Below are 20,463 nucleotides of genomic sequence, written 5' to 3'. Positions count from 1 at the left end.
CAGCGGCCCCGGGACGGGCTGGCAGCGGCGCCCCGGCGCGGGGCCGGAGGCGGGCCGAGGGTGCTGTGACCCCCGGCGGGGCCCTGCCCACCCGCCCGGCTCCGGCACCGGCTCCAGCGGCTGAAGTTGCCGAAGTTGGGGTGGCTGCGATGTCCCTCGCCCGGAGGGAGCCCTGACGGGCGCCGCCCGTCCCGAGGCCGCCTGGCTTTGTTGGGTTTTTGTCGATTTATTTCCTTTTCGTTCCTGTTTTTCTGCCCTCCTGCCGCGGTGGATGGCCCGCGGTGGGCGCCGCTGGCCGCGCGGCCCCAGCCCGGGGAGGATGGTGGCGGCGGTGCTGGCCGGGCTGTCCCTGCTCAGCCTCCTCACCTGCGGCTACCTGGCCTGGGGCAGCCGCCGGAGAGGTGCCGGGGAGGCGCCGGAGAACCTGCTGGGAGAGGAGCCCGCGGCCGGCGCCTCCCGCTCGCAGCCGCACATCATCTTCATCCTGGCCGACGATCAGGGCTTCAGGGACGTGGGGTACCACGGGTCCGAGATCCGGACGCCCACGCTGGACAAGCTGGCTGCCGAAGGGGTCAAGCTGGAGAACTACTACGTCCAGCCCATGTGTACACCATCCAGAAGCCAATTGATCACTGGAAAGTAAGTTTGCTACTGCTTAATCATTCACCTCTCCAGCCTATACGCTGTCCCTGTTGGAAAGAGCAGGGGTGAACCTGGCAGGTTCACGTCTGGGTTATCCTATGGGCAGAAGGTGCTTCTGTGGTTCCCTTAAAACCCTTGAATGGAACGGACTTGTGATAGGTTTGAAACAGCGTGATGAAGCTGTCACCGTGTGAAGCAGGAGGGTTCAGCACTGCGAGCTGCCCTGCAGAGTGCTGGAGCACGTTGGTGCTTACAGCATCACTGACAGACGTGCTGGTTGTCAAGTAAGGTTGCTATTGCTGGGAGCGAGCAGCTCCGCTTTGCTCTGTGATTTCCAGGGCACTCAGAGGAGGAAGAAATGCCAGCCTTTCGTTTTCTTCTCCTGTGTTCATTGCAGCTGAGTCACGGGTCTCACTGGCATTGTCTTCTTGTGGTTTTTTCCAAGGGTTATCCTGCGTTTCTGAGCTGGTGTCCCAGTGAGTCACATGTGGACGGGCATGGGGAGTTCAGGCTCTCTCAGCACCCTCTTAGCTGGAGCATGGCTCTTGTCACTTTGCAGACAATTACAAACTTTACTCCTAAGCCACTAAAATAGGTGCCTCTCCTAACTGGTGAGAGCTCTGGGTGGGTATCATGTGCTTTGCCTTGAAGTTGTGTTATACTGTGGTCTGCTAACAAAATAATTACCCAGCCTCAGGGCCTTCTTACATCAGAAGGTTAATGAGGATTAAGGATGGGAGTTTATGCATTTGAACTGTAGGAACAATTTCTAAATCTCCAAGTGTGGACGCATTTACTGTGGAACAAAACTTCCTTGTCTCTGTTTAGCTTAACTCCCTTTGACAGGAACAGGGAACTCCTAAAAGAGCAAAACAAAACGAGAGGAAAAAAGTTTATTTTCTCCTTTCCCGAAGTATAAACAGGAACAAGGCCATGTTAATACTGCTGGTAAAAGAAACACATGTTAAATAAAACAAGCAACTGGCCTGGTGTCTCGCATCTCCATATGGTAGAGCTGGAGATAATTCCCAGTCTCGGTCTATTTCCCAGCCTTGCTGGACCAGGGAGATTTGCATGGAGAGCTGACACATTATCTAGAGCAAGAATTCCACACAGGTCTTTGTTTGGGTTTTATTTTTACTTCTTTGTGCAGACTGTGTCTCAGAAGTTCTTTGGAGGCACCTCATTCACAAGAACAGAGTTGCCCTGAGGCCGCTGAAGCAGCAGCTCTCAAGGGAAACGGGTGCCAGGGCAGCGATCAGTGCACCTCGGCTCTCTTTAGAGGCACGCAGCATTTGGAGACCAGGAGCTCTGCCAGCAGCACGTAGGCAGCCAGTTTTCTGAGCTTTCTGAGCTTTCTGAGCGAGCACGGTGGCTTGGGAAGCAGTGCTTCACAAAGGCAGCGTCATGCCGCACAGCAATGACTCATGCAGCAGCTGCAGGAATGGGATGACCGGGTTCCAGTGGAACCAGGGTGCTGCTCTGGCTCTTGGAGGCTGGAGAGATTGTCTAAACGTGAGAAAAGTACAAGTTCAGGATAACTGTTACTCAGTTTAACTATTTTGATCCTTCTTTAAATACAGTAAAAGGTAGGCATGCTCTGAGGAGCCCTGCTCTTTCATTGGCTTGCCAGGCAGAAATGGTTCTGCAAATCTGCCTGCTTTGGTTTTGGAAACTTTTACAGGAAAAAATAAATTTGCTTATACTTTGTCTTTATTTTCTTAGTCTGCTGGTCTGAAGCCCTTATAGTATTTTTTTTTATCTTGATCTTGTTTTGATCTTGTTTCTGTTAGGGAAAAAGGAGCTGTAGAGAGAGAACTGTTTCTTGTGAGTGAGGAATCAGGGAGGGATTGATGAGGGGTTGATAGGCTGGGTAGAGTACTCACAAGGCAGGTTCAGAGAATACGGTTTCCATTCTTGCTGAAGGTAAATGCTTTGATAACTGCTTTTAATGCCTTCTTCGAAGAGGTGTCTGAATTAAAATGCCAGGATTTGGGCACTCCTAATCCAGGACAGGTGCTGGTATTTCCTGAGTTGTTAAATGTGCTAGTTCCAGGCTAAAGACCTGCTCATCTTCTGGAGGATCACTTGGATGCTCCATGCCTCCCAATACACATCCAGTGCTCAACATAGTACCAAAGAATAGTTTAGGTCTGAAGGGACCTTTAAAAGTCCAGGCCCCTGCCATGGACATGGACATCTTGAACTAGAGCATGTTCCAAACATAACCTGTTGGATCAGTCAAATCCAGAGGGACTTGTATAAATCAGAGTCATGACTGACTCAGGTTGCCAAGTGGAAGTTAAATTGTGGAGAAGACTTTGAACAGCCCAAGTTCTTCACAGGTCTCCAGGCAGCCCCTCCATGGCCTGTGTTAGTAAAGAGACCCTTCTTTTGGTGGCTGTCCTGTGTGTGAGCTAGTACAGGGCAGGAGGCTGGAGATGACCTGTTAGAAGGAAGAGGCAGAATTATTTTTTCCCCCTGTGCTGTACCACAGAGTGGCAGCTGGTGAGTTGGTCATCCTGACCACTTCTGAGTCCTGTCTGCTCTCTCACACCCTGTGTGTGAGCCTTTGGTTGCTTTCATTCCTTGCTTTCCCACAGTATTGTCACTTTCCCCATTCACTCCATCCAAAACTATTGCTTTTAGGCCATTAGTGGGGCTGGCTTCCACTATTATTTTGGGCTGTACTTCTGGGTGTGTGTGGGGGGTGGAAGCTGAGCTGAGCCTCAGGAATGAAGAAGGGTGTGAGCAGTGGGCTGAGGGCCAGTGTGATGTGCAGGGGCTGTGAGGGGACGTGAGGGAGCGGCTCTGCACAGCAGCTGCACAGCTGGGGTGGCAGCATGGACCTGGGTGACAGGGTGTGCTCTGCCCTGGGCAGCTCCGGGACCCTGCCCCACCTCTCCCACCTCCTACAGCTGGACTAAACCTGTGGTTGTCGACGGGCTTGGCTGTGAGTGACATAAATTGTCTCCAGATGAGTTGTTTTGTGTGGTACGGTATTTTTTGTGGTTGTTTCCTTCTTGAAAGTATCAGGCATGCCTCAAAACCTAAATAATTTGAGCAGAATGGGGTACCTGGCTGAAAGCCTATAAGCTTAGAGAAACATGTCTTGGGGTAGCTGTCCCAGTTCTGTGCAGCAGGCATTATGCAATGCAGGGGTATTTGCTGGAACAGTATCTAATTTAGCAAAGGAATCTGACAATTAATACTGACTGATAAGGAGGAATCTAGACATAATATGCTGTAAATGCTTTTGGCATTATTTAGATACCTGCTTCCTCCTCTAGGCTCCTGGTTTTCTGCTGACCATCAGACTAGTAGCCTGGGGAACGAGGTGTGCACTGGAATCCATCTGGGCCACAGGAAGGTTCCTCATCTATTCAGGAATAGGGATCTCTCTTTGTAGAATCTGATGCACAGCTGGGGTTACAGATCAGTGAGAATCTGAAATCCTTTTCTGAGTCATGGAAGCCCTGCACTAATCTCCGGAATGAGCTTTGCACTGTGGATGGAATGCAGAGAGGGAAGATGTTGGGATATGCTGAAAGTCTGGGGAAATAAATCTTTTTTTTCCCCTGGGATAAAATGGAATATTGAGAATTTGCTCATCCGAAGCAGACAGAAATAGACTCTGTAATCAGTAAGCATAATCTGTGTTATTGTAATACAAGTAATTATATCTCTTATCTAATTCAGAAATGTCACACATTTATAAACATATATATATAGCTATGTGTGTTGGGCATATGGCTCTAGGCATCCCTGTGTAGTGATACCTAGTTCAGCATAAAAAATGACAATCTTTGAGCAAACTAAGACTTTGGCAAACAGGAGTGGGCTCAGTACTTTGAGTTGCAGGCAGTGTAGCTGATTCAAGGCAAGCAGAAATCCTTTGCTCTGAGGGTGTGAGTTGTTGGTCATCCTCCTCTCTCCCTGCTCCTAGGTGTATCCTGACCCAGACTGCAGTTCCAGCAGGGTGCTGCTCTGGGAAGGAGCCAGTACAGCAGTGTGGGACTGGGAATTACCTGCTGTGCTCTGAGTGCAGTGAAGGGTCCTGGGAAGCATATGTAACACTCCATTAGAAACAAAACATCAGGGCTGCAGAATATCAGCCTGAAGTAGCAAGAGGTGACCTGATACTTCATCTGCTCTGGGGTAAAGGGACTTGGCAGTCAGCGCTCCCGAGCTTCATTCTGATCAGTGTTTCCATTAAGAACTGAGATGATGAAATAAAACGTTCTGATTAAATGGGCTGGTGAGAGAGGAGGGACTGTAGTGATACTGAAAATCATCTTGACAAATTAGAGACATAGTCTGAAATAAAACAAAATTAAAGCCAGCAGTGATAAATAGAAGGAAGATACTCTGCTGAATTCCTGAAGCAGGAAGGAATGTAATGTGCTGAGAATGGTGATCAATTCCTTAGACAGTATTCCTTTAGAAAAGTAGCTGAAATTACAGTGCATCATGCACTGGGTGTGAGGTCAGCAATGTCATGCTGTTACAAAAAAGGTGAACATCACATGGCCTGGTAGGTCTGTGAAGAGCCCTTCTCCATGGCTGGAGCACTTTTGCCCAAACTTGGGCATCATTCCCCAAGAGCAACATCTGTATCTTTGGAGAGTGTCCAGAGAAGGGTGATCTGATATCTCAGGGAGATAATTCGGAGGGAAGGATCAGAGGAGATGGAGCTGTTTAGTCTGAAGGAGAGAAAAATGGCAAGGGACGTGGTAGGCCTCTGGTGTTTTAAGAGCTGTGTACAGAAGGGGCATCGTGTGTGTTCAGTGTCATGCTGGGTGGTACAAGAAATGAGGGGCTTTCTGGAGCAGGAAAACTTCAGGTCAGATCAGAGGGAGAACCTGCAATGCAGAGATTGTGAAACCCTGGAACAGCTGGCTTTGAGAAATTGCTGGCTTTCTCCAGCGGCAGTCATTAGGAAGGATATGTCAGGAATGACATAACATAGCTGAGTCTGTCTTGGGGAAAAGGGTTGAGTTGGATGGGGTCTCTTCCAGCTTGGACTCATCTGTGCCTCATTTGAAGTACAGATTAATACACAAGGCCTTCTGAGGCATGGTGTGAATAAAACACTACTAAATTCCAGAAACTATTTCAGCGTTCACTCTGAGAGAAAATGCTGTGTGAAAGTTGAATTTCAGTTTTCTCCTAGAAATTCCTGTTTTCTTCATCCTAGTTTTCTCTGGAAATTTTCAAGATTTTTCCCCCTAGGCCTCATAACTCTTGGAGTATGTCATTGTTTATTTCTGCTGACTTCTTTCAGGACCGTTTGTGGGACGGCTGCCAAAGATGTTGAGGTATCTTTTTCCATGTTCTTATGTCTTTCACTTAGCATGACATTGTCCATACATGCATATATATGAAGCACGTACAGAGAACAAGTCAATAATTAAATGCAAGGACTTATTTTTCTTTCTTTTCTTCTTCCTCTGTTTGCTCTCCTCTATTCTATGGAAAATTAGATCCAGGTATTGAGCTGCTCTGGGATATTAAGCTACAACAGGTCTGTCCATATCATTGTAATTATTAATTGACTGCACAAAGGAGCATGTCGAGAGCAGGGCAGGAAGGGAAACTACATGCAAGCAATCAAGATAAAAAGTGGCACATGCAGGAAGTAGCAAAGTGTAGGACAGGTTGTGGTAACTTTTTCTTGCATCACTTTCTGGCAGCCTCTAAGAATATTGTTTGATAGGCAAAGTCTGTTGCATGGAACAAACAGCATTGCCTGACATTTGTAACTATGAAGTGGAAATTGATTTTTGTTTTTCATTTTCCAAGTTATGTACTTTTCCAAAGTACAGTAGGCTAAAGAAACAGAGTTGGAAATAAATTTAGAAAATCTGTAATTGTAAATTATCAGTACTCCAAAGAGCTTGTTATAGGCTTTTATCCTGCAGTTTGGTTTGTTGGGTGTCCCAGCTGTAAAAGAGAAATTAAATCCCATGGAAAAGTTAAGCTTAAAGTAATTAAGGAATTTAGCCCTTTTAGCATCGTTGCTGATACATGCTTTGTCATTGGTGACACACAGCACTGTGACAAGAAGCTGGATGAGCGGGGGCCATGGAGTGCAGTTCTCCCTTTTCACTGTTACTATTCCTTCATGAGACCCTTCAAGTGAATCAAGATGGGAACCTGAGATGGCTGTCTGAAAATAAAACTGGAAATTAAAATATGAGGTCTGCTTTTCCATCAAAGGATTTAGGCCAAATGAAATGGGACAAATTAAATTAATGTTTTCATTAAGACACTTTACATTTCATAGAAAAATTTTCCAGATTAGTGAGCTGAAGGTCAGAAGAAGGGAAGAATCTGTCCACATTCATTCTGTCTCTGTAACACTTTTGTGGGTGATAATACCACACCCAGGGCTTGGTCTTGACAATTATGTGTATCTTAGTTCAGGGTTTGAATTTTTGTTGCACTTTGGGTTTAAAGTCAATCTTTGATATTTCCTTTTCCCCCCATATTTTTTGCTTGGCTTTGTATTGATTCACAGTCAGATTTTCTGTGCTGAGTTTGCTCCATTCTGGAATGTCTGTTCCAGAATGAAGGAGGTAATTCACCAGCCATTTTTCAATTAATATAAATAGCACAAGGCAAAGAAGATTGGGCCTGTGTGAGTGATCTTGTGTAGGATGTGTTAGCTTTCTCTGTATCAGTAAGCATTTCATCAAAGCTACCCAATTTATTGGTTTTCTCACTTCAAAACCAGAAGACCTGGCTGCTTACCTCAGCTTCTCTCTGTACATGTTAATTGAGAGGCTGGAACGCAATAGCAAGAGTTCAGAGAAAACCCAAGACAATCCTAATGGGTAACAAATGCAAAGGATTAATACAAAAGGTGTTTTAAACATTGACTGAAATAGCTCTGTGGCCTGTGATGAAATTGCAGAATTTTAAAAGGGGAACTTTATTGGTTTATAATAAGAAAGCAGTTCAGTATGTTTCATCATCCTAGTTCAACTGCAGTTGTAATACATTAATTGGTGGTGTCAGCTATCACCTGCTTATTAATTCAGGCTGTTAGCAGCACATTATCAAGCTCGAGGTTGGAGGGACAGAATGTTGCTGGAGTTGGAAAACAAATCTGAGATAATTAGGCACATTTTAATCTGCTTCATACACAAAATTATCTTCTCAAATGCATCTCTGCAGATATTAGATAACAAGCATTGAAGTAGACATTATTAATATCATAAGTATGTTATGGCCCCAGAGCCTTTATTTTCAACCTTGGGGCAGAAATCTCACATCTGGAAACCAAACCAAGTCCTTATTTTTCTTACACTTAAACACATGGTTAGTGAGGATGTTTGTGCCACGGCAGCTTTCTCCCTGTCATGGCACTCTAATTGTAAGTGCAGAATTCAAACTAAATTACTTTGGCTTTTAAATTTTTTTCCTTTTTTAATTGAAATATTAATTCAGCTTTTTGGGATAGATTTTAATTCCAGTGCATCCTCTTATCAGATTATTAGCTGTTTTCTAGCCAAATCTCTTGCGTCCATTTTCTGATTCAGTCTACTTTTATCTCCATTTATGAGTTTTAAAGCATTCCTTCCCTGAAAGAGAATTTTCTCCCATTATGAGATAACATTATGTAATTTTTCTTAGCATTTATAGAACACAAGTGGGTACCAAGGTACTGCTTTAGAGGCGATCTCTGTGATAATAAGCTCTCATGAGAAATTAGTTCCCTTCTGTGTTGAAGAGGCAGAAAATTACAAATTTGAAGAAACACTATAATTTGAGGAAAATGGGAAGCTGAAGGGAAAGGAGAAAATTAGTTTCAGGATAGGGGGAAGCAGTGTAGTATCTTTAGACTAAATATACTCTAATAGACCCACTGTTGCCTCACAAATTGTACCTCTCTGAATGTAATAAACTTTGTCAAAACACCATTTACCATCACATTTTATATACTCCGATCTAGTTGCCATGGATCAGAGTTGATGAAGTCCCAGAAAACTGGGTTTGAGGGGGCCTCTGGAGGTTGCTGAATTAGGTCTCCTGCCAAATTACATCACACAGCAGGGACACACTGACTTTATAAACTCTTCTTTATTGTTTGTTTCCTCCTGGACATAAAAAAATATTGCCAAGTATTCAAGAAATTGCAATCTTGACTGTTAGGGAGTTTCTAACTTTACCGTGCTGTTAATTTTAGTAAAGAGAAGTGTTTTGTGAACTTTTTTATATTTATTTTTTTCTCTTTTAAAGGGCCAATTGATGTAATTAGAAACTTTGTTAATGACCACAGCATAATGGCAGCTCCTTCCCTAATTTTTCCATGGTCCCATTTTCAAGAGCCTTCAGAGGAAGCTATTTCAGCCTGTTTGCTGATTTTTTTTTAAGAGCAGATTTTTTTACTATTGTACATACTTGCCTACCATCATTCCACATTAGTTCTGATTTGTGGTCTGTTTAATTCTTAAGTCCTGAATTATTTTATGGTTCTGACTTGTCAAAATAAAATTGGTGGAGAGGAGGAAGGAACAACTTACTTCTGTGTTGTTTCTCCCCCTGTACAGGTACTCTAGGCAAAAAATAAAGTATTTGCTGCTTGGTTTACGGCCCTCTCCATTCTCACCAGCTTCTGTTTTCATGTTTCCTGCTAGATGAGACCTGGAAGTGCACTGGGGTTTGATAGCCTGAATTTCAGCTGTTGCCTCCTACAATGCCTTGTCTTTACCAGTAAACTGATTTAATGGGGTTTTTAATATATGTATATACAGAAATGCAGCTTTTCCTGGCAAACCCCTAAAGTGCTTTTGAATCTGAAAAACAGTAACATCAGGATGATTCTTACTGTTCAACGTGCACCCTCCATATATCTGAGTCATACCTGCTCACTTTGGTAACAAAAACATTTATTCTGTTACCATTAACCATGGTGAGTCATGGTAATGTTGGCTACTTTGCTTTTCTTTATAAACAAGATGCAGCCTGAGAAATCTTAAAAGAAAAAAAGAATGGAGCATTTCTGTATTAAATGATTTCATGTCATAGTTGGTTTTTGGGGATACTTGGGGGACATTTCTGCTCCTTAATAAATGACTGATTTGCCTAATAAATGTATTAGGGGTCAGAAGCAGAAGGAACAACTCAAGCAGTGAGTCAGACAACCAAGATTTTACTTCCTGCCCTTGTGATTGTTCACCCAGGCTCGTGTGTTTGGAAACCCTTCCCATGGGTGAGGGTGCCCATCATCCAAGGGGAAAGTGGGGAGCAATCCCTTTGCTCCCCAGTCAGCCCAGAGAAAGCTGTTGCCTGGTTTGTGTTTCTCTGGTAATGGAAGTGTGTGTTTTACAAAATGGGACTATTTATTAGCTTGACCTGGCTCCAGTTCCTTCTGCATCCTCCCATCCTTGTAAGGGAAAACCACAGGAAATTATTGTATCTCCAGTAAAACTAGTGCTCTGTGCCACCCTCCCCTCCTGTCCTTCAGGATGCCTCCCTGACCTTTTTGCACACTATCCCCAGTAAACACTCAGCCTTTCAGCTCTTTCCAGAATTAGTTTGAAACATTTGCAGCCTCCCAAACCACTTCCAGGCTTTCCTGGACAGCAGCCCACCAGGATGTCCTTTCAGAGTCTTCTCTCTGCTTCCAAGGCCAATCAGTTTGGCAGCCAGACTTAAATCCATTCTCTTCATTTTCCCCATTATCCTGTCTCTGGTACCAAGCAGAGGAAGAGCCAAACCAAGTCTTCTCCACAAGAATGAGTTGTCTCACCCTGTCCTTTAGTTCTCTAATTCTTCAGGTATTTTTTGGATGAAAAGCAGATTGATGTGTCTTTCAGATACCATCAGAATTTATGTTCCTGTTAATCAGTTTCTGGCAGGTGTCAAGATTTGTATGCATAAAGAAATAATATTTATACTTTCCTTAGCAGTATTTTAAGGCTGGATTAGTTAAAGCTGATCACAGTTGTAAATACACTTCAAGGGGTAAAAAAGGTAACATTCCTTGCACGGTTCTGAAATTATTTTGAAACCGTTAAAAGGCCTGTTGTCAAAGGAGATTTGCTAATAAATGCTTGGGCTCACTGGATGGTGCTCTCTGGGTGGTTCCCCTTATGGTTCCTGACCTGACTGCCTTGCTGCTGGACAGTTCAGAAGGGAGGGAACAGACTGGCATTTGTTGCTTTGCGTCCACAGAAAATTCAAAAAAACAATTTTAAGAAATCCTAAAAAATTACTATGTATCTCCTTCAAGAAATCATTAAAAATGCTATTTAAATATGTGGGAATAACTTTTTCCTAAAAAACTTTCAACAGAGATTTCCACATTTTCCCTAGGCAGTCTCAGTTGTAATTTGGGTTATATAACTTTGAAACTGTCTAACTTCCATCTTTCCTCCTGCAGTTTAAGCCTCTGATCTCTTGGAAATTTTCAGGCGAAGAACTTACTTTGCTACGAAAGGTGATAAATCTGTACATCTGAGTCTATTATCACATCTCTGCTTTTCCCTTCTCCAGCCTGAGTAAATTCAGTTCTTTCCATCTTTCCACACAGACCTTGGTTTATATACCTTTGATAGCTCTTAGTGTACTTCTCTGGACTTTTTATATCTGGGCCTATTTTTTATTGCAAAGTGTCATCAGGAACAGGACACAATGTTCCAGTAAAAGTTTGACCAGTCCAGCCTTGCTATCTTGTTCTCAATCCCAAAGTTACTGAAATATTTTCACAGTTGAGTAATTGGAAGGCAGCACAACAACTCCTTTACTGGCATGACTTTACCTCAGCAGAAAATCTGGGCAAAGCGTCTGTTTATCAGAGAGTGTTTGAGGCTTTTCCGCTGCTGATGGGTAGGGAATGTCAGAGGAACAACAGATCTTGTACTATTTTTACCAGTTCAGCTGTGATCTCCCAGTTAAACCAGGCTGATCATCCTTATGGGCTCGTTCCTTTGACAGCTCCCACATTCTGTGCAGCACAGGGCGAGGTGCACTCAAACCACACCATCCCATGACAGGATAATGGCCAGGTGCGAGCTCTGGCCCCTTTCTCAATGCTTGGATGCAAAGCAAATGCATTTTCTTTTCCTCTTAGAGACCTGGGGAACCTGTGTTTTATTGCCTCACTTAAAGCAGGGTGTCATGCTTTCCCTAACCCCTTGTGTAGGTCCTGATAAGATAAGACTTTTTTCCACAGCACCAAGTCATTGCTGACTCACCCTCAGGCTGGGCTAGCAGCAAGTCCCAGATCTTCTTTTCTGCAAGAAACTTCAGTTACTGTCATTGATGATTTGACCCCAAAAGCACTGCTTTGTGGTTATTGTAAATGAATTGCCTCCTGTTCAGTTCAGGTTATTCCTCTAATTCAATTTCCTTTTGAATTTCAGCTCTTCAACAGGCAGTGCAGCAGTTTGATGAGTGCAAATTTACAGTCTGAACAGGTTGTGAAATTTAATCTGTATAAATTTCACCTTAAACATATATTCATAACCCCTATGAAAATAATCACTCAAAATGTAATTAACCCAATTGCTTTTTCTAATTCCTCACAGATGTACTTTAGGAGTGAAAAAGCCTGCAACTTAAATATATTTATTCCAAATTTTACATTGTACAACTTGAATTTGCCAAATCAGTTTTCAGGGTTAGTTAAAGAAATCATGTGGGCATATCATAAAATGGTTTGGGTTGAAAGGGACCTTAAAGCTCATCTTGGTCCACCCCCTGCCGTGGGCAGGGACACTTTCCACTATCCCAGGTTGCTCCAAGCCCTGTCCAGCCTGGCCTTGGACACTTCCAGGCATGGGGCAGCCACAGCTGCCCTGGGCAACCTGTGCCAGGCTCACCCCCTCACCTCCTCACAGTAAAATGTTTTTTTCAGGATGTCTTTTTCAACCTTGAGCTTTTGGAGTCTTGAGTGTTTGTGTTTTGAGTTTGTTTTGTTTTTGAAGTGTTTCTGCTCTCCCTTCCCTTTCTGGTTCATCAAGCAAAATAATGATCTCAAGTTTTGGCATTCCAGTGTCCAATGACCTGTGCCACTGTCCATGCATCCTGCTCTGCTGGAGTGTCAGTGGATGTCACCTGCAGGTATTACAGAAAGATAAGAATAGGCTGGTTGTTCCATCTTCATTTGCTTGGGTATTTCTCTGAAGAAATGAGGCAGGCAGTTTCCCAAGGAGCAGACAGAGCCGCCTCTGTAGCTGTGGTGGTATGCTGAGGCCAGCAGGACAAGGCTGGAATGAGCTGGGAATCCAGGCTGTCCTCATCTGAATCTTGGTTGTGACAGTGTGCAAGGAAGGATTTGTCTTTCACAAGTTGTAGCAGATGAAGTTGCTGGATTGTGTTTCATCACAAAAAATGGTCTGTGTTGCAGATCAAGGTGCTGGTAAGTCATATGCAGGGCCAGAATAGGCAGCTACAGCTCTGGTACTCAAAAATATAAATACATTTGTGATCTTTAAAAATCTAACTTCTCTGCTGAGCAGAGACCAATTTCATGATGTAATGAACGTTGACATATAAAGACATTTTCTTAAAAGACCATTTGAAGCTTTTGGCTCTTGTGGGGTAGATATATGGTGTTTAACAGCAAGGACATTTCCTACAAAATTACTGCTGGGCCTTCATTACATTTTAAAAATTGGAGATGACCAATTAGGCACGCTCCAGGTGTTTGCTCTGCTATAGCTAATACAGGTTTTTATTAGAATTATGACCTTTATTTGCTTTTGAATCTTGTCCAGCAAAATGGAATAGTCACTCATTATCAGTGAATTGGATTTTGGTTTTGGGAATAAACCACGCGAGCTCTTATTAGTGCCATGAGAGTTTGCCAAAAATCCATGGATTTGATGAAGAAGGGAGGAAAAGTAATTCCTTGCCAGAGTAAAACATAAAATATATATCTATATCTATCTATGTCATATATATGTATGTGTGTGTATATATATATATGCATAAATTGCCAGTTTCATTTTATAAAATGGCATTACTGGAGGGGGCATGGTCTGTTGCTCAGCTATTCTTGTATGGAAGGTAAATGTGCTGTCTCACTTGAACTCAGTCTTCTGGCAACCAATGTCCATGGCCAGGGTATTTGGCTTTGCAAAAACACAGCAAAAGCGTACAAAGAAAACCCCCACCCTTGTCTAGCCTAATTCCCTTGGCTTGCACAAGGGAAATTTTGAATTTAGCAAATGGAACAAGTGTGCTCCCAGCCTGATCTATTTGGGAGCAGTTGATAAATGGTGTCAAAACAGTCCTGTGTACTTGGAATTAAATCCTGCACATTTCTGAAGAAACACTTGCTAATATTGTTGTTCTGCAGAAGTGTCTGAAACAGTTGGTGCTGGTGCAACACTGGCCACACAGGAATGGAATTAAAATATTTCTTCTCTGCCTTCTGCTCAAGGCTTATCAGCTGCTGATGCCATAGAGAAACTTGGTCTATAGTACCCTGATCCAAACTGAGAATGTTCTTCTGCATTAACATTTTTTTAAAGAAATCTTTCAGCAACTTGGGCTTTCACAGCAATACATTAATTGCAGTCAGTCTGTCTCCCCACAAAACTCAGCATAAATCAAGACTTATTTCAGTGTTCTTTCGGTTCAGAAAATGCAATTTTTTTTTTTTAATTTTTATTTTTAAATTTTTTTTTGCTAAAGACAGCCAGTGAGTGTCCTTCATCTCCCAGGCTGTGCTGGGTGAATGTATGTGACCTGTGTGGGAAGGTGTGTTCCCTGTTTTCCTCTGCCTTTCTATCCTGTCAAGCCAGTGATGCTCCATTAGCAGCAGGGACTAGAAATGTAACATACTCAGTGGCCCTGCCCTGGTGGCCCTGCCATACCAGGGACATTGGAGCCTAAACCATTCTGTCATTCCATTATTCCAATTCTATGATTTTCCATTAATTTTTACATTGATACATTTTCAGTTTGTTATGTAAATACACCTACATTTAGGAGGCAGTGAAGCTTGTATTCACAAGATTTTATTTAATACACACAGTTTTGCCATAATTAGACCAGAAATAATTCATTAAACACAAAATGTCATTTCCTTGAAGCTATAATTTGATATACCTCCTAGAAATAAAAGTGTGAATTTTCTTAAATAACTTGTTTAGTTAAATAACTCTAAATAAATCCAGACAGTCCCCTTAGGTAAGGAGTAGGTGCTTGAAGACAGGAAGTACATGCAAAACAGAAATGCACCCACAGCAACACACGAAATTCGAAATGCAGCTGAACTGTGTGTTCTTCCCTTTTCCTGCCCCCTGTTGGGATTGTGTCTGTGTGTACAACTGGAGATTGGCATGCCAGGAACATGACAGGGAGAGAACAGATTGCTTCCCTTCACTGACAGGGAGGATTTCACCTATTTATGGGACTCGGGTGTTGGTACAGAAAAAGCCAAGCGTGCCCAGGCTGCTGATAGCACTTGTGCTGAATTCACACCTCATCAATCCATTATCTAAGGAAATGAGGGAACAGAGGAACCATGGCTTAATTGGGGTGGGTGGATGATAATGCCAGGCAAGCAAGAAGCCAACCTGCGCCTTAGCCGATGGCAAAACTTTTTGTGGGAAGGAAAATGTGCTTCTCTAACCTGTGATTGTCACCGTGACCATGGACAGAGTCCCTGAGCCATGGACACGGCCACTTCTTGGCTCTTAAAGCCCTTCTTGCTCCTTCAGCTGCTTCCTTGCTTTAGGATGGAAATGGGCAGGCACAGTGTTTAATTTTTGTCACTTCTCAGCAAGAAAAGAAACTACCTGCAGGTAGAGAAAGGCCATCAAATGCCTTTGGAAAAGCAGCTGAAGCCATGGTCATTATTGGGAAGAATTTTGACGTGGGAGTTATTAAGGCAGGAGAAATGGAATTTTTTAAGCACATTCCTGAGGGAGTGAGTGGGAGAAATCATTCTATCTCCTGAGAATATGAAATAATGTGTGTGCATTTTGGGGGTTTATTAGAAGGCAATGTGTGCTTTGTGTGATTCCATTTGTTTAACTACTTAATTCAAATCTATCTCTTCCATCTACAGGCTGATCAAGAGCTCCATAGTAGTCAGGCTCTTGAAAATTTTCACCTTTGTCAGATTGTTGTTGTGTTGCATTTTCTTGTCTCAGTAGCACACCTTAGAAATTGCAGATTCAAGAAGAGAATGAGAATTTTCTTGTATTTTTTTCATCCCTAGGGAAGGCAGGAATAAAGAAAAATTGTTGTTTTCGGCTAGAAAAGCAAAAGAAAAACAAATGGATGGGCATCACACACAGCTCTTTATTTTGTTGGCTCCATTATTGTGTTTGTTACCAGCAAAGTATCTGTATGAGCTATATTATTAGCTATAATATAGGTGATAATAGGGCAAGTTTTAAGGACCCTCCAAGCCAAATCATTCTGTGATTGCATGGTCCCAGTAAGGAGCCCCAGTGACCCAGAGAGGCTTTTATTCCAGCATATCAAATCCTTAAATGTGTCTGATGCAAAGGATATTTATAGGCTCAGGAGGAATACTGATGAGAGATTTTTCTGGAGCAAATGAAATAAAAATGAGATTTGTTCCCAAGCAAGTGCTCTACATCATGGTGAATCTAACATCTTAATTTTGAGTCCAACTGGGAAAGGGTTGGAGCAACCATTTCAGATCCTGTGCAGGGAATACAGGTAATCTCAGAAGAAAAGGAGGTATTTCCTTGTCAAACCAAGCCTTACAGCTTAGATCCTAGAACTGCAATTGGCTGTATTTTCAGGCATGGTGTTTCATCCTTCATCCCATAGGAATGAGAATGAAGACAGATGGGAAGAAGGGAGAGGGAAGGAAAAAAAAAACAAAGGCACTTCTCTTGAACTGGAACATTTTGGAGGATTCCAGAAAATGTAGTCAATGCAGAGCTACTTACCAGTGTTGGACTGGTATAGCTCCATGGGCCATGTTAAATGCCTTACATTAGATATTTATTCTTCCACAATATGAGGAAGTCTTGTGCACTTTGTGAAGCACCAGATGTTGGTCTGGGATTGCCTTGGAACAGCATGGGTATCGCTGGCACCTACAGATAATTCCAGAGATGCAGTAAGATCCATAGACATACCTAGCCATTATTTTGCTGGTGAAAATCAGGATTTACATTATTCCACACCAAAAGTGGAGCTGTTCTTCCCTTTCTCCTTTTCTTACATTTTGTTTGGGGGTGGCTAACTAAAAGCATATAAAGAATGAATTAAAAGCTGTTTGCACTTTATGCCTTTAATATATCAGAATGCCAGTGTCTCCAGCAACCTTGCTATTAACATCAAGTGGAAATTTATTGTCCTTGGAGCTGACTTGTAGCATTGGCAACAAACAGAATTACTGTTGTGGGTTTTATGTTGGGTTTTATATGACAGCCCAGGATGATGCATTTCTCAAAGCACTTGAGATGCAATTTCAGAGAGGCAAATGAGAATCAGTCAATGGGTCAGAGCAACACAGTTCAAAGGCCCATAGTTCATGAAATATTTATGTGCTGTTATAAAAATAAAGAGGAAAGGGAGCTTATGTAACATACCAAAAAAAATGAAGAGCCAGCAGAAAACTTCCTCTCCCATCCCATAACTGAACTAAACTTACATATTTCCAGAGAAAGCGTGTCCAGCCATGGCTTTTCCACAGCTATCCCAGCATGTCTGCCATTTCAAATCCAATTATTCAGTTCTTTCCTATTCTGTTGTTCCTAGATGGATGCATCATGTCCAAGCTATGCTCACAGTGACCAACTGCAGAAAAGTAGTTTGCCATAAGATTTTTTTGTCTTTTTTTTTTTGTATAATAATGTAATTATTATACCAAGGGAAAGGGGGAAGCAGCAGAGCTACATCAGAAGATATACTGGAGTGTTTAAATTTGAATGACATTTCAAAGAAAATCACCCCAAACCATCACAACCCCCCTAAGCAGGAAAAAATATCTGAACTTCCAGGCAATAGAAATCTGAGAGGAAATTTTGTTGCCTGTTAGCTGACTCATGGTGTCCTTGACACTGTTGTTGCCTATTGTAATTCAGATTTTTGGATTTATCTGGATTTTTAGATTAGTGTCTATTTGGTTTTAAAATACTGATTTTATACTGGCTCCATGTCTGAAAGTTCTAAAGGAAAATGTAAAAAAATAATGAAAGGCTTAATTTAAACTTTTGGGTAATGTTACTCATTAGAGGAAGCCCTGTTGGAATCACTGAGTTCCACTGTGATTCTAATGTGGTTTTTATGTATTTTTCATCTTTCCCTTCTTTCTTTTACCTTGTTTCTCCATAGTCTCCTTACCAGGAGATGTGGCTGCAGTTTCCCCAGTGACCATCAGCCCTGCTTCGATCTTGAGGAAGTAGATTATATGAGAAGTTATATAAGAGAAATTATAGGAGTAGATTATGTGGGAGAAACTTCCAAGTCAGAGCCAGAATGCACATTCAGCCCAGCCTTTTGGCTCCCAAGGAATGCAGGCAGAGGTTTTACAGACCTTTTGCTGCTCTCCCATTCTGCTGCTGCTGACTCTTTAGTCACCTCCCTTGCATTTTGGTTTTGAACACACAGACTTAAGCCTGGGTTTGAGAAGCAGATGCTTGACTTTAACACAAATAATAGCAAAGAAGTTGGTCCTGCAGTTTGTCGAGCACTGCTCATGAAAAGCAGGGCATGAAATGGACTGCTGAGGAATTTTACAGTCATGCAGCCAGATTACCAGAATTCAAAATACATCAAGTGCTGGATATTGAACAAGCCAGCTGGAGAGTTCATGAAGAACCAAGGCAGTGTGGTTAAGCTGCAGGGGCATATTTGTATAACAAGTTGAAAATGTGTTTTATAGCGTGCACCCAGTCCTGTGAGAAACCTGGTGAGGTGATCCTGGACAGGCCCTGTGCTCTGACAATATATACAAAGTTAGCAGGGACTTACTGCTCTGACTTTGTGCAGCTGTACACAGGGCTGTGGTTTGTCTGTTTGGTGGGACAAGTTAGAAATGCTGTACTAATTGCTGTCACTAATGGGACAGTCAAGATAAGAGTGTGAACTGACAGGCTCCCTGCAGTGTTCACAGCTTCCTCTGGCTCCTGTCTCCCGTGTGACCCATTGGAGCTACACCCCACAGATTTGTTTAGGTAATGCAGACAAAGCCGAGCAGATGTTGTGGTTGCAACAGTGTTCCTGCCATGTTTGCATCTCCTGAACACAGCCAGGGCTCTGTGGTGGTGTCACCACTCGTCACCTCTGTGCTGTGGTACAGTCTTAGCTGCTACAGACACTGTACACAATGTCAGCAAATTGCTGTGGGGCTCATCTGCTCCTCCTTTAGCCTTCGTGGCTCCTGAAGAGGAAAGAAAGATTTCGCTTTTTCACTCAAGACAGATGCAAAGCATGCCTGATTCTTATCTCTTCTCCTTCCCTCTTTTCCCTTTACAACCCCCACAGTATGCGAATTTCTATTCCCACTTAGAGAAGAATGTTGAAAATAACAAGAACAGATTTCAACTGATGATGCTTTGTTCAGTATGACACCATTTTGTAAATTTTGATGTTATTGCCAGGATTATTAACCACTGAAATACATAATTTCACAACCTGGACAGGATGTAAATGATTTAAAAGCCACAAGTTACTTGCAACTGATTGAGTAACTTTCCACAGAGTTAACTGTGCTTCAGAAGAACGGATGGGTTATGATCTTGCTGTTGTATTTTTCCAACTACATTTCCCACTGGAAACCCTGGGGTGGAGACCAAATATGCAGGAGCTGCTTTTCTGTGATCACACACTGATAAATGCTAAATGTGTTTCCCTTTCTCCTGAACTAGTGTTTCTCAAAGAATCAAAATGTATTTCCCTTTCTCCTGAACTAGTGTTTCTCAAAGAATCACTACTTATACCTTTTATTTTCAATTTTTAATGGGTGATCCTCATTTTCCAGGAGTTGTTTGCCCTCAAACCCCTTCTCACAGGGTATGTGATGCTAATATCACTACTTAAATAAATGTTTTCAGACAGGGGGAGAAAGCCCCACAGAAGGCAGCATACAGGGCTGATGGTATGTCTGCTTAGGTTCCATTAGTGTATTGAGTTGCTGGATATGATGAATACAAACTTCCAAAACTTTGTGTGTGTCCCTCACTTACTCTTATCCTCACTTACTCTTATTTACACCTCACTTACTCTTATCCAGTTCACTCTGTTGCATGAGTCATTTTTGAGGTATTTTGTCCAGGATCAAATCACCTACTAGCATCTTTAATAAGGCACAGCTTCATTAATACATTAACATTTTATAGCAAGTGCTTTATGTAAGCTTTGTCTGCTTTTATACATAATTGCTAGACATGTAAGAGACTCTGTTTCTAGATTTTTGTGGGACCAACAGCAATAAGGCACCTATTTTATGTTCCATTTTATTTCCAGGGATGTTGCACCACAGCCCCAGTTGCTGTTAGGCCTTTGGACACTGCCTCAATGCAGCAGCAAAGCAAGATGTGAGCAAGGAGCAGTGTGAATGAGAGTTAGGAGGGATTAGGGAGTGCAGCACTGACATCCAAGAGAGCACTGCTTGTTTTGCTAAGCCGGATTTAGGAGGGAAATAAAGAAGCATTTTTCCAAATCTCTTCATTATTCATTGCACAGTGACCTAGAAACAGATGTGCTGTTAACCTCTGTCCCCTGTTAACTCCAGTTTGTTCCTTTCTGTGCTAGGGGAGGCTGAGGGAGGGGGAGAAATGCAGCAGGGTGGTGTGAGGGGGCTTCACAGGGTCTGTGCCATGGCATCTTGCAGCCATCAAGTGTGACAGGGAGAGTTCTCCAATTCCATCA

At 42.7% G+C, this 20,463-nt stretch overlaps 1 protein-coding gene across 1 annotated transcript in view; it reads left to right on the top strand.

Moving 5' to 3' along the window:
- The first annotated feature begins 271 nt into the window (after window positions 1-271).
- ARSJ (arylsulfatase family member J) overlaps window positions 272-20,463 on the top strand; it is a 32,485-nt gene continuing 12,293 nt past the window's right edge. Inside the window, exon 1 of the mRNA XM_058024821.1 lies at window positions 272-639. Coding sequence (XP_057880804.1) covers window positions 272-639 — 368 coding nt within the window. The remainder of the gene's footprint in view (window positions 640-20,463) is intronic.

This window comes from Melospiza georgiana, chromosome 5, assembly GCF_028018845.1.
Source record: "Melospiza georgiana isolate bMelGeo1 chromosome 5, bMelGeo1.pri, whole genome shotgun sequence".
In the NCBI taxonomy this organism is placed as follows: Eukaryota; Metazoa; Chordata; class Aves; order Passeriformes; family Passerellidae; genus Melospiza; species Melospiza georgiana.
Note: the sequence above shows the minus strand (reverse complement) of the source record. Positions and strands in the feature narration are given on the sequence as shown.